General features: G+C 42.7%; 1 protein-coding gene across 7 annotated transcripts in view; it reads right to left on the minus strand.

Moving 5' to 3' along the window:
- Nucleotides 1-9,114: 9,114 nt before the first annotated feature.
- Nucleotides 9,115-14,250, minus strand: part of CNTN4 (contactin 4) — a 560,752-nt gene continuing 555,616 nt past the window's right edge. For all 7 annotated transcript variants that reach the window (XM_081245077.1, XM_081245074.1, XM_081245075.1 and 4 more), the window contains 2 exons: nucleotides 9,821-11,998; nucleotides 9,115-9,594 (listed from right to left, as the gene is read on the minus strand). In XM_081245077.1, the coding sequence (XP_081101203.1) occupies nucleotides 11,898-11,998 (101 nt within the window). In that variant the 3' untranslated portion in view covers nucleotides 9,115-9,594; nucleotides 9,821-11,897. The remainder of the gene's footprint in view (nucleotides 9,595-9,820; nucleotides 11,999-14,250) is intronic.

Consider the following 14,250-nt stretch of genomic DNA (forward strand, 5'->3'; position numbering starts at 1 on the left):
AGGCACAGCAGTCTGGCAGCTGTCAGTTATTGCCTATTTCCAAGAGTTATGGACTGAATGCACCCCACCCCCGATTCACGTGGTGAAACTCTACACCCCAATGTGATGGTATTTGGAGGTGGGGCCTTGGGCAGGTGACTAGGTTGGAATGCTCACGAATGGGATTAGTGCTCCTACAAACGGATCCCAAAGAGTTTTCCCCCCATGTGATGATATGAGAAGTTGGCCTTCTGCAACCAGGAAGAGGACTCTCACCAGAACCCCAGCATGCTGACACCTTGATCTGGGACTTCCAGCCTCCAAAACTGTGAGAAATAAATTTCTGTTGTTTATAAGCCCCCCAGACTGTGGTGCTTTGCTACAGCAGCCTAAGCTAAGACACCAAATGTCGGGAGCTGCACCAGATGCTTCCCAGACATCACCTCTAATCCTGAGAAGCCCACATGGTGCTAGTGCCCCTGTTTGACAGATGCAATCACTGTGGCTCAGAGAGCATGTTAGATAAGAAATGGATAGTGAGGGGTTGAATACAGGCACTAGTGACCCCGGAAATGTGGAGGGGACGGTTAGGAAACAAGCTGAAGCCTGCTTAGGGATTGGGACCAGGAGGGCATGGCTGCAATGACTGGCAAAATATCTGATCACCTGATCTAGAAGCTCTGTGAATGGTGTTTAGGAATCTATAAGAGTCTTAGGTTAGGTATTCTCCAGCCTGAGCACATCAGAATCACCTGGCGGGGTCGTTAAAGCAGATCAGAGCTTGTGACCGAGTAGGCCCGGGGGGCCTGAGAACCTGCCTTCCCCTAAGCTCTCAGGTGACGCTGATGCTGGTGTCCTGACCCCACTTTGAGAACAGCTGCTCCAGGTGATTTCGCTGAATAACAAAATTTGAAAACCAACTGTTTTGTTGCAAAGCCCTGCAAACCCCCCCCCAAAAAAAAACCCTACCCCTTTTTGACTTATTACTCCACATCTGATCTCTTTCAAACTGGGGCCCGGAAACCTAGGACTGTGAAAACTGCCTCTGCCTAGGAGGCTGGACGACAAGGAGAGAGCCATGCCCAGTGTGGCCAGTTCTTTCTGTTCGGTGAGGTGCTGGCTTCACACCCACCTGCCTCCACCTCAGTAGCAGCTGTCACCCTGGTACTGAGCCCGACCCACCGCCTGATTTGGGGATATCAGTGTCAGGGCAGCAGAGAGCAGCCCAGGTGTCTCCCTAGAGGGTTAGGCCCTTCCTTTTCTGGCTTGTGGAACTCACACTCAGTCTTTGGGAACGTGTACCCCACGTCTCCTCCTTCGTGAAAACTTCCAAAGCAGAGTTTGCTTGATCCTGCCTCTGGGGCCTCGTTCTGGGCCTCAGCCCCCCTCTTCCAGCGGCTGTCCTGTAGGATGGGCCATCCAGGACGATGGGGCTCATGTGAAATGCATTTTTATCTGCAGCCTCCGGGACTGTCCCTGACTCTTAGAAGGGATCAATGCTTCTTGGACCCTCTTAAACCCTCTTCCCACCCCGGCACAGCTCCTTGCAAACAGCTGGAACTGAATGCTATTTGGCAGAGATCATCAAGGTCTGAATTGAAAGCACGGAGAGGAAGACGGGTGTCTAGTGAGAACATGATTGGAAATAACCAGGAGGCTCGCGTGTGCCTGGCCATCTGGCTGGTGTAGCCTGGGTCTCTTTCTGCTGATGATGTGGCTACGCTGCAATGTGTAAATTACTATACAAAAGGACTTGGGTTTTGAGTGGTGTGTCCTGTTTTCACTGCCCTGTCATGGCAAATCAGAGTGTGAACGCTTCACAGCAAATACCTTCGTCAGCAGGTTGATGAGATGTAAGCACTCGCCTCTTCCCATCTCCCACCAGGACACGGTGGACGGCCACCTCCCTCCCAAGAGCCTTCACGGTCACAGGCTCAGAACAGTGGTTCTGAACGACAGCCTTTCCAATAAGGATTTCAGCCCCATCTGAAATTTAGTGTCTGCGATGCACTGAGCTCGGCAGGGGACGCACCGGGAGAGACCAGAGGGGGAAGGGCAGTTTGCCAAGAGCTCAGCCACCTGAGCCTCACTGAAATGCCTTAAGGCCCGAAGCTATTGACGCAGCCTGGGGAGGAACTCCGTGTGGGCCGAGAACATCCTGATTAAAAATCCAAACGTTTTCATGGGGGAGGTTTGTATGTGTCAGGACCATCTGCTGGTGGAATTAACAACCCTTAGGTGCTAATTTGTTAAAGAAAAAGTAGATATCTGGCAGCTAGAACGGAGAACCGAAAACAGTCTTTGAGGGCACGACTAAAGGTGAAAAACCTAATTAGAATAGGATTTCGTGTCAGCCCAAGGGTCTCCGTAATGACCCCTGTGCAGCTATTCCTGCTTCCACAGCCTACAGACCAAGTTCCAAGGTACCAAGTTTTCAAAAACTATTTCTTGTTAAAGAATTAACCGTGTTTTTTTCCCCAGTATCCCCCTTTTAGGTAATAGATATGAACGTAAATGCAGTTCAGAACGAGAAACGCCGAACAGAATTGACAGTGAATTATCTGCACGTTGAACAGGAGCACATTTCTCATTTTCCCCCCAAACACTCTCATTCTTTGTCCACACTACTGTCTGCATTATCTCTCAGCTAGGACCAACACAGCAGCCTCTCAGTATACTGGCCTCCGGTATTTCCTTTACTTTGAAACATCTCAGCAGAAGCACATCTACCTAGGTTACCCCTATGCAAAACCCTTAAATAACTCCAGCACCTTCAAGTTCAAGCTCCTTTTAAAACGAAGTCCCCTCTGACTTGGCTTCTCCGTAGTTCTCCAGCCACGTCCCCGGGGAGCACCCCCTGTAATCACAACTACCATGTCCCTCATCCCTCCAAGCCGCGGCTGAAGCTTTCTCTGATGGACAAGCCTTTTCAATCTTTTTTTTTTTTTTTTTCCCCCATCTTGTAGACAGTTTAGCTTCTAAATCTCGGCTCTTTGCCACCAGGAAGTCCATGTTCCCCAAGTACCCTCTGTTGCATTCTATTTTATCACTTATTATTTAAAAATTTTCTGTCTCCTTTATAGGGGAAACACTCCGAAATTGAGAAGGAGGCCCTGTTTATCTTAGTGCCCTGAACAACTGCGTAGGAACTGGTTGAACTTAGACTATGAAAAACAAAGTCAGTTTAAGTGTAAGCCAAACTAGACAAGTCTATTCAGCTCATATCGAAAGAACCGAACTCTACGCAGCACACTCTCTCATTAACGCTGTGTGGGAACAGTAGAAATATCACCAGAGTTTAACAAAAAAGTTACAAGAACTCACGGTTGGCGTGGCTCTCCCTTCAGAAACGCCTGCCTCGACCTCAGCGTCCGGCCGGCACCCTAGCTCCCGGAGCCTCTACCTCCCACCGACCTTCCGGGAGCCCTTAACGACCTTCCGGGAGCCCGAACCGCCCTTTCTGCTCACGTGACTCACGTGCCTCACGTGACTCACGTGCCTTTTGTTAAAGTTCCAGTGGGCTCTTTTCCCCGTGAAGGTGTATTATTCGTTTTCTTTCATTTATTAAAATGAAAACCCAAGATTTGTCCCTGCCAGGTGATAAAATGAAAGAATGCATAAGCCTGGGGGAAAACTGTGGGAAAGAAATCAACACTTAAGCAACTGGTGTCATAGTTCAAAGGTCGGCCAGCTTCCTCTTAAAGGGCTAGACAGTAAACCATTTCAGCTGTGAGCGCCATCCGGGCCTAGCTCCCTGGACACACACACACCCCATCCTCGGAAAGGGGGTGGGAGAGTTCAGCAAAGAAAAGAGACTTTAAAACAGCAAACCTCGTGCTGGCACCCTCAGAGGCATCAACCTTCAAAGAACTGATCACACATCAGCAAGACCCTAGAATTTAGCACTAGAAATGAATTACCTCAATGACCAGGCAACTTCTTCCCTGCATAAACTTGCCAGATTTAGCAAATAAAAATAGAGGAGGCCCAGTTAAATCTGAATTTTCGGTAAATGTTGCATGAGACATGCTTATAATAAAAAAGTACTAGTTTTGAAATCCAAGTTTAACTGGGCCTCCTCTACTTTATCTGGCTACCCTGATCTTGTAGGATAGTCTGAGTGTGAAAAACAACTCTGAGACACCTGAAGCCAAGTAAAACAAACAAGCAAAGACCAGCCTTTGTAGTTGAAGAAGTCCAAGCAGCTGAGCTAGACCACTGTGGAGCAAAGAACTCACCACACCTGAGCTGTATGGGTTCTCCCTGCAGGAACCCTACACCTGGGAGCCCTGCCCCCGCCCCCCTGTGCCCCAGGTCACTTTTCAACAACCCGGTGTACAACTTCCTAGGAAGCTCACTACCCTTCTTGTTGGGAACCGGCATCCTTATCTATCAACCTATCTATCTATCTATCTATCATCTCCCTCTCTCCCTCCCTCCCTATTGGTATAAACATCTAACTTTTTGGAGAGAGGCCTGGAGTCACAAGCCACCAGCATCTGAATTCCTGGCCTCCCTGGTCAGCTGTGTGACCTGGAACAAACCTATAAACCTCCCAGCCTTGGTCCCCCATGTACCAAATACGAATACTATGTGGGAACTAAACCAGCAGGTTGACTTGCAGAGACTGGCACATACTAAGAGCATCATTGTTATCTGCGATTATTATTATCATTGCATTTCTCTGTATTGTGACAAACGCCGTGGCTGGTCCCTTGGCTTCCCCACCCAGTCTCATTCCAAACCAGCTGATTTCACACCAGCCTCAGAGTGTCCCCATCTCCTCCATTCTGCAGCCCTTGTGGGGTCCCCCTTCCTGACTGCCGGCCACTCCCCTGTGCCTAGAACAGGGCCTGGTACACAGAGGGCACAGGGTTCCTCTGAATGGCTGTCCTGCACCTGGTCCTAGTTCAGAACCCCTCCCCCTCCCAACCTCAACCTCACACACCTCCCCTCCCCCCTCACCACCATCTTCTTGCTGACTCAGTGTCCTGACTGTCCTCTGGTTGAATTTAAGAGACCAGCTTCTTACCCTCTCTTGTCTTTCCTCTCAGTAAATCCTTATTTCTAGGTGTTCAAATGCACTGAATTGAGAGTTCTAAATTCTTGTCCTGACTTTCTAATTGTGTTACCATGGACTTGTCGTATCACCTCTTTCCCTCCATTTCATGAGTGAAAAAGGGATAAAACCTGCATCTGCTGCTTCTTAGTGTAAAGAGCCCTTAACACTAGAAAAAAAATTTGAGTTATTACTCTTTGTTAGTTAAAATCCTAAGATATACATATTTCCTGGGATAGTTTTGTATTCCTAACAACAGGTAAGAATATGTAGTGAAAGTCCAATTTACAGAGGTTGGGAATATCACATTTAAATTACTTCGGCTTTGCAGTTTCCTGACATTCAGCTCTATCATTTGGTTGACATTTTTTAAAAACTGCTTTCTCTCCATGTGGTCTATGTTATGGGAGGGCTTCTCATCGACAATGGAGCAAATTGTTGGTGATAAAGAACAGAGGCTGATGTTGTTGAAATTGTGAGCTCTGTTGAGTGTTGTACTTTATCCTTGAGTTGTGGAATTGGAACATTTATTCTGCATGGCCCATTTAGCATGAGGGGAAAGGGGCCTCCTTTCAGAATGGGCAGTCTGACTGGCACATGGTAATCATATCCTGGCAGGAGGGCAGAGCCTGGGGAAATCACTCCAAATGGTGCCAGGGATTCTCCACCTTCTAGTTTTGTTAGGGTCAGAGATGGGGGCATACGAGCCTGGTAACAGAAGTCAAGAATCATAGCCAAACTGTAACCCTGAGATACTCTCTGTCTACAGGGAGGGAGAAGACACGAATGCCAGTGATTTAAATACCAGGTAGTGGATAGACAGACACTCATGAGTATTCATGACACGCTCTGGAATCACAGAAACGAGAGGTCAGTGCCAGATAGGGAAACTGAGAGAGGCTTTGTGGAAAACCTGGCATCTGACTGAGGACCCTACTGCCTAACTTCTTTTATTAACATTATTACATATTTTTATTTTATTATTAAAATGATTAAATATTAATATTTATACTAAGAAGTGAAAATACTTAAGAAAAAGGGGATAATGGATGTGTCAGGTGAGTTCAACTCATTTTGGTTATGGAACGCACCCACATTCTATGTCGGGATTTTTGTGACTGTCTCAAGTCACTTGGGAAAAAGAACAATGGCTGATTTATAGAATAATTTGCTAGTATTTGGAGAGCTGTGATTCTAGAACTTTACAAATGTTATCCTGTCGAATAAGTGGCAATTGTCTGAATATGTAAGGCCCCCGTGTGTGTCATTTTTGTATAGAATAATTTCGGGTAGGTCCAGAGATAGATTCTAAGTCTTTGATTTTTAAAAGGCTTGCTCCTGAAATCACTATGGGTGGCCAGAGGATTCTTCAGTTGTCACAAAGGAAAATACAGCCAATTCTTTTTTTTTTTTTTTTTTTGCGGTATGTGGGCCTCTCACTGTTGTGGCCTCTCCCGTTGCGGAGCACAGGCTCCGGACGCGCAGGCCCAACGGCCATGGCTCGTGGGCCCAGCCGCTCCGCGGCATGTGGGATCTTCCCAGACCGGGGCACGAACCCGTGTCCCCTGCATCGGCAGGCAGACTCTCAACCACTGTGCCACCAGGGAAGCCCCAGCCAATTCTTAAATCAAGACTACAATGAGATATCACCTCACACCAGTCAGAATGGCCATGATAAAAAGTCTAAAACCAATAAATGCTGGAGGGGGTGTGGAGAAAAGGGAAACCTCCTACACTGTTGGTGGGAATGTAAATTGGTACAACCACTATGGAGAACAGAATGGAGGTTCCTTAAAAAACTAAGAATAGCGCTACATATGATCCAGCAATCCCGGTCCTGGGTATATATCCAGAGAAAACAATGGTTTGAAAAAATACATGCACCCCAATGTTCATTACAGCGCTGCTTACAATAGCCAATACATGGAAGCAGCCTAAATGTCCATTGACAGATGAATGGATAAAGAAGATGTGATACATATATACAATGGAATACTACTCAGCCAATAAAAAAGAATGAAATAAGGCCATTTGCAGCAACATGGATGGGCCTGGAGATTATCATACTAAGTGAGTAAATAATCAGACAGAAAGACAAACATCATATGATATCACTTATATGCAGAATCTAAAAAAATGATACAAATGAACTTATTTACAAAACAGAAACACTCACAGACTTAGAGAACGAACTTATGGTTACCAGGGGGAAATTGTGGGGTTGGGGGAAGGGGTAGATTGGGAGTTTGGGATTGACATGTACACACTGCTATATTTAAAATAGATGACTATTCATGGAAAAGACTGACAAGTACAGGTTTCTGGTAACTGACTATACTGCTGAACTGAATGAATAAGCATTTTCAGAACTCTAATGGAAAACTGATGAACTCATAAAAGTGCTAACAAAAGATCAAGATGAAAAAAAATTAATTACATGGGACTGAGTGAACTGATGAGGATGATTATAATTTTTGTGACTTTCTGTTTGAAATAGATAGATAACTGACAAGGACCTACTGTTTAGCACAGGGAACTCAGCTCAATATTCTGTAACAACCTAAATGGGAAAAGAATTTAAAAAAGAATGGATACATGTATGGATATAACTGAATCACCCCACTGTACATCTGTAACTAACACATCATTGTTAATCAACTATACTCCAATATAAAATAAAAATGAAAAAAAAAGAAAATACAGCCAATTCTTGATTATCTGTGTTAATGGAGGTGAACAGTAGCATTGATAATCCGATATGGTGTGCAAAAATCACCCGGTGGTTGATTACATTACAATACTTTAAAAATTACATGACATTTTAGTAGCTAATTATGTACTATTTATGTACTTTTTAGAATTCAGCATCCCTGCAGCATATTTGCAGTAAGGTACGGGTGGCAGGAGAGACTGGGAAAAGGTTCATCAGGATTGAAGGCTGCTTCCCAGATGTGAATAACCAAAAATTTGACGGTAGGAATAACTCAATCATTATTTTAAGATAAAAGCTTATGGCAGCTCCCACCTCAGGCTGGAAGAATTCCAAGCTCACCTGAAGATGAAATTTATCACCCATGTCTTTTGCCCCCATGGAAAGATGCTGTTTCGTACACAGGGTTTGTGGGCTTTATAAAAGCTCAGGAATGCTGAGAGAATCCACTTATCTGGCAAAATAAAGTCTCCTTTTATACAGTTAAATCACAGGTGGACTATCCACACACAAAATGAGCATCAGAGTAAGTGCTGGGAAAGATTAAATTAGCAAAGCAAATAGACACTTTTCTAGTGCTTCTCCTTCAGAATCACTGTGCAAAAATCCCAAGCAGTAATACATTCCCCCTGCACTTATTAACTGGTACTAGGGGTTGGGGAATCCTGCCTGGAGGGCTAAGCATAGAAAGTGTGCTGCTTAGACCTTCTTAGCATTTATTATCCCATCTTCTGGAAACATCATCTCAATTTTCCATTAACAAACTCTCTCTCCCCTATGAGTGCATGATCGAGATGCTTGGGCAGTATGACACAAATTGGATCGATCAGACTCTTCTAGGAATTTGGATACTGAACAGAGTGGCATCAAAATCAGAAACAGAGCCAATTCATCCCCACAATAGCTCCCCCAAAAGACTTTGCAAAGTTCCTGCAGGCTTGATCCTCAGAGTGGCCTGCTTCTTATTCTCACCAAGGCTTGAGCATTCAGTGTCTCCTTGGCTCATGTTATCTGACCAGGGTCATTCCTTTTTGTTTGCTCAGGTTATCCAGAGTTGCTTCTGTTGCTTGCAACCAGTGAGCCTAACCTGCAACAACCATGGAAACCAACAAATCAGACACGTTTGGGTGAAGGTGTTTACGGGGCACTTTTAAAAAACATCTTGAGCTCGGTCAGACTCAGCTAATCCAGGGCCTCATTTATCAGATGATGAAGCTGAGAGATTAAAGGACTTTTTCAAGGCATCAAGTTAGAAGCCAGGCCTTCTGACACTTTCTGCCACCTTGCAAAATAGTGACACTGATTGGTTCACTAGGGCACACAGGTAGGCAACTGATGCAAAATGCTACTTCAAAGACCCCTTCGATCAATTAAACAATGATTATTTATTGCAAGGCACTGTGCTAGGCACTATGGAGAGTACACGGAAGATAAGACCAAAGTCCCTGCCCTCAAGGAGCTTACAATCTACTTAGGAAGACAAGGCATACATACAAGGAAAATTAAGTAACAATACAGGAGTTAAGTTAAAATGCAAGATAACAGTACAAGAGATTTCCAAAAGTAGTACCTGATTAATTACTAAATGAGGGGTATCCACAGGGCTTACAGCTCATTCAGAGGAAGAATGTCAGCAAGGACTGGAGTGTGGGAAGGCTTCACAGACGAGCCTACCCTAGGACAGTGGGGATTCAGGTGATAAAGGACAGTGGGGTGTATTTCAGGAAGGGGCAGCCAGATGCCCGAAAGGCACAGAGGTGAGACCAAAAGCAAGCAGTGTTCAGGGGCCAGTGAGGACTCTGTGTGGCGGGGTACAGAGTTAAGTTGTTATTAGATTAAGAAGGGCCTCGGGCTTCCCTGGTGGCGCAGTGGTTGAGAGTCCACCTGCCGATGCAGGGGACACGGGTTCGTGCCCCGGTCCGGGAAGATCCCACATGCCGCAGAGTGGCTAGGCCTGTGAGCCATGGCCGCTGAGCCTGTGCGTCCGGAGCCTGTGCTCCGCAACGGGAGAGGCCACAGCAGTGAGAGGCCCGCGTGCGGCAAAAAAAAAAAAAAAAAAAAAAAAGAAGGGCCTCAAGTTTAGATTCTATCCTTTTAGCAGCGGGGTTGGGGAAACTTTAAAACAACAGATAGCCTTAGATTAAATACAGAAAAGACGTAGCTAATGTAGAGGATCTACTCAAGTTTGATCTTCAGGACATTTATTTGTGGATTTTTGTCCCTCTCTACCTCCAAAGAGGATTTGCAATGATGTTTTCAGGGTTGTCAATTCCAAAGGAAGAGCTCTGGGTCATCTAGCTTTGGATCGTGACCAGAGACTTCTGAGTCCCTCTATGATCTCAAATTATAACTAGCACAAGGGTGAGCTAACAAATTCCCTGACAGGCAGGCAGGAAAAATGCTCCCAAAAGACAAGTATCTTTACAAATGACAGAATATTTATTAACAATACCTTTAAAAAGAGATTACATATACTAGATCACTGGTAAATATCATTTACACTGGGGTTGGGAACTACCTGGGGTATCATTTTTTTTCATTCATTTTATTATTTTGTTGATTTTTTTTTGCATGTGATTTAAATGTTGTTTTATTTTAACATAGAAGTAACCATATCAAACTAAGAAAGGAACACAGCTTGAAATACTGACAATATTTTTTTCCAGTTACCACCCTAGTTTTTACACAAGTGGAATCCTGATTATGACTTTATTGGATAAATATAGCTAGAAGGTTGAAAAGTTAAGGAAAACTGACAAATTACAGGCAAATGTGAGCTCTCTGAGAAAGAAGAAAAGGTGGCAGTGTGTTTACATGTGAAAATTTTTATAGAAAATTTCATTGCCTTTTATATGCACTGTTCCACTAGTGTCAGCTTACAAAACCTCCCCCATTATTACAAATAGTTCTTTTCATAAGAATACAGTTTTGTTGATATTGTCATTTTCCAATGTGTGATTTTAAGACGTAGAAGATGAAGCTTGTAAAGCAACGAGGCTACCTATTGCAAAACAGGAGACTCATCGAGATACCACACCATTGCACTAAAGATCTTTGATAGAGTCATGAAAAAAATTCTTTGTGGCAGCTAGTTGCTGAAATAGGAGAGATCTGCCAGACTCCATACATAATTTTGATTCAAAAGAAGGGCTCTATTATTAAAGAGATACACGTATTATCTATAAGAAATTTTGTAAAGAAGTTACGAATCCATCAACAGAGAATTACCCTTTTAGTTGTTAAATGTACATTCAAGACAGATACATTTAAAGATAGTAAAATTATTTTTTATCCTTTGAAAGACATGGTTGACTCTATTAACTTTTGGTCTATGTTACTACAGGATATTTAATTTCCAATGTCATGTCTAAGATAATGCTACTACTACAAAGACAATGTTAACTGAGTTGACGGAAAAGAAAGTCTTACCGTAGGATGCTAAATTCAGGGATGGGAATATTGCACAAGGTGCCTCTTGGGCAGTTAGTTTAGGTTTTGAGATTGCAGCCATTCCTGAAACCATCTCAGGTTGTGTTGAACAACAGAATTCACAACAGGGCTGGAAAGCATATTGTACATGGCAAAACGACTTGATTCAGTACATTAGTCATCCCAAGAGTCATTTCCATACAGCAGCCTTGAGTTGCAGACCAAATCTTCAGCTGTTCTGCCACTAAACCCTTATAAAACTGTACAAGGAATCTGCAATGTATTTACCAAGGTGAGTTTCCAACTCTGTCTTTAAAGGAACTATTTTCAAATAATAACCATATGATTGTGTTGCCCATAGCATTTTACAGCAGAGGAAAAAAATTAATATCTACATTTCATGTTAACTTTAAAAAATTCTATAAAACACTAAATATATAATAAAAAATATGCATATACGGACATATGTAAACTGCTTTGGTAACATCATATTACAGATGTCTTCAGTGCATTGCAGAGTTTCCAAAGAAACTTCAGACAAAGCTAGATTTGCTTTGAGGAAGTACTGTAGAATGCCATTCCTAAAGAAGCAAAAAACATTTTTTTTTTCCAGTAATAAGATGTACTTGAACAACAATATTACTTAGTACTGGGTGTCTTCAAAACAACTAGCTAAATGTTGCTTATATTATAAACACCAAGTCCTTTAGAGAACTGTTGTCATAAACTGGACCTGGCTGTGAGGGAGATCATGATCGTACTGATGGCCGACAGCGTGCATGCGTTGGAAGTGGATGGCCCCGCTCCTCTTGCATAGGCATCTGGAGAGAGAAGAAATTTACTCACCCTGGCGACAAAGGGAGGCGGGGCCCCAGGGCTTTTGGAGACAGAAGAACTATCTGAAGTCTACTGGAAATGACCATCTCTTGTTGACTTTTTTAGTCTCAGTTCTATGACTCCCTAGCTATGAACCTGGGAGCAGGTGGTGGACATCTCTGGATCTCTGTTTAAGCATCTGTAAAAGGAGGGTGTCCCCCTCTAACATGAGAAGAAACTTCAATATGACTGGTAACATTACTGATAAATACTATGATATCAATGATGCAGCAAAATAAATATTGATGTTCCCTTTCGAATTCAAGCTTAATGCTGGGCACAGAGCCACATGACACTTAATTCCTATAAAAACCTTGAGGACCTCTGGTATGGTTATCACACCATTTAACTGGTAAGGAGATGGGGGCCCAGAGAAGTAAGATAAGTCTAAGATTACCCAGTTGGTAAATAGCTGAATTGGGATTCCAACTCATGTCTGTCTAAACATACCTCTTTTTTTATTTTTTATTTTTTGCCCAACAAGATAATCTCAATTCTTTTAAAACTTTTTCTTATACATCTTACATTTTTTCACAGTAAGAAGTTACCAACTGTGATTTGAGGTTTTATCGAGATCGTAAGATCTCTGACCAACAAAATGGAAAACCTCTTGAGAAAGAGATCATATTTTGCTCACAGTTACATCCTTATCATCTAATAATTTTACCAATAAAATTGCTTAAAATGTTTTTGTAATGAATAAAACCAAGAATCATCAGTCAGTCTTTAAAAAAAAAAATCCTTGCAATGATAAGCAAGTATGAAGTCAGATTTAAAGAAAGTGAGATAAATTAACCCCAAAACAAATTCTCATCTTGTGTGTTTTTGGCCTGGAGATAATATCCACATCTCACCATAAATCTGGTTCCTTTCAACAGAAGTTAGAGTCCTCTTCTGATACGTAGAAACCAATTCTCCCCAGTGTTTTAAAAGACAAAAATGCCTTTAGTGTTTGTATGCAAAAAAGGTGCAGTACCTGGAAACTGGCAAATTACTCCTGAATTCGGAGAATGTCTTGGGGCAGCCTTGGTTTCCCACCTGAAGTCCTGTTCTATGTTCATTAACATTAACAAGTGCTTATTCAGAAGAATGGTGAAATGACCATTAAACATTTTGTTTTCCGATTTGAGGCATCCAAATTTTATAGATGTAATTAAAATGGCTTAGTGGATGCTTTACTAAAACTTGATATCAGCAAGAATAGTAGACCCTTTCCTCATCTGAAAAATACTATGATGGACACTTGGCAAAGGGGCTGAAGCTCAGAACTCTGTAGTGAGGGTTGCCCATGATTTAAAATATCGTATCTCCACTGGTGGCTTGAAAGTTCATATCTCCAGCCTTCACCGAACCCCTCATCTCTAGACTGTTAAATCCAAAGGCCAATGAAAATCTATACTTAGATACCTAATGGCAATCTTATTTTTTTTATTATTGTGGTAAAATACACATAATGTAAAAGTTACCATTTTAAAGTGTACAATTCAGTGACATTAAGTTCACTCCAATGCTGTACAACCGGGACTGCTATCTAGTTCCAGAACTTTTTCATCATCCGAATGGAAACCCAGTACCCGTTAAGCCACAATTCACACCGCTGGCCAGTCACTACCAGCCACTAATCTGCCTCTATGGATTTGCCTGTTCTATTTTTTTCTTTTAATTTCAAATAAATAAAATCATACAAAAAAACAAAAAAATAATATGCTGCTGAGATATTTGCAAACATAGTATTTGAAAAGTAAGTTGAATGTGTTTGGCTCAGAAAAGAACACACTCTTCTACAGTCTTTGTAAACAAAGATAACCTTGACTATATGTAGACATGTGCATTTATGTATATATGTTACATACACATGTTCAAAATAAACAGTGTCAAGTTCAAAATATTCTCAGCCAAAGACATTATATTGTGTCACCACGGACAGGTTTCCAGAGCTTTTTAAAGAACGTTTTGCTTGTTCTTCCTGAGTCATGCTTTTAACTTTCTAAGCTGTAATTTTGGGGTTATTGTAGATGCAAACTACATGGGTCCACATGGAAAAGCCTGGGTGACTGATTTGGGGCTGCTTTAACCTGATTTTTGATTGCCAGCTGATTAAATCACTCAAAACTAGTCAAACTGTCTTCTGCACAAAACTACCTGAGATCAGCAAATACCAGTGGTCTGAGGAAGGGGGATGGCATCGTCCATTTTT

The sequence above is a fragment of the Mesoplodon bidens genome, assembly GCF_964165515.1.
Source record: "Mesoplodon bidens genome assembly, chromosome: 10".
NCBI lineage: Eukaryota > Metazoa > Chordata > Mammalia > Artiodactyla > Ziphiidae > Mesoplodon > Mesoplodon bidens.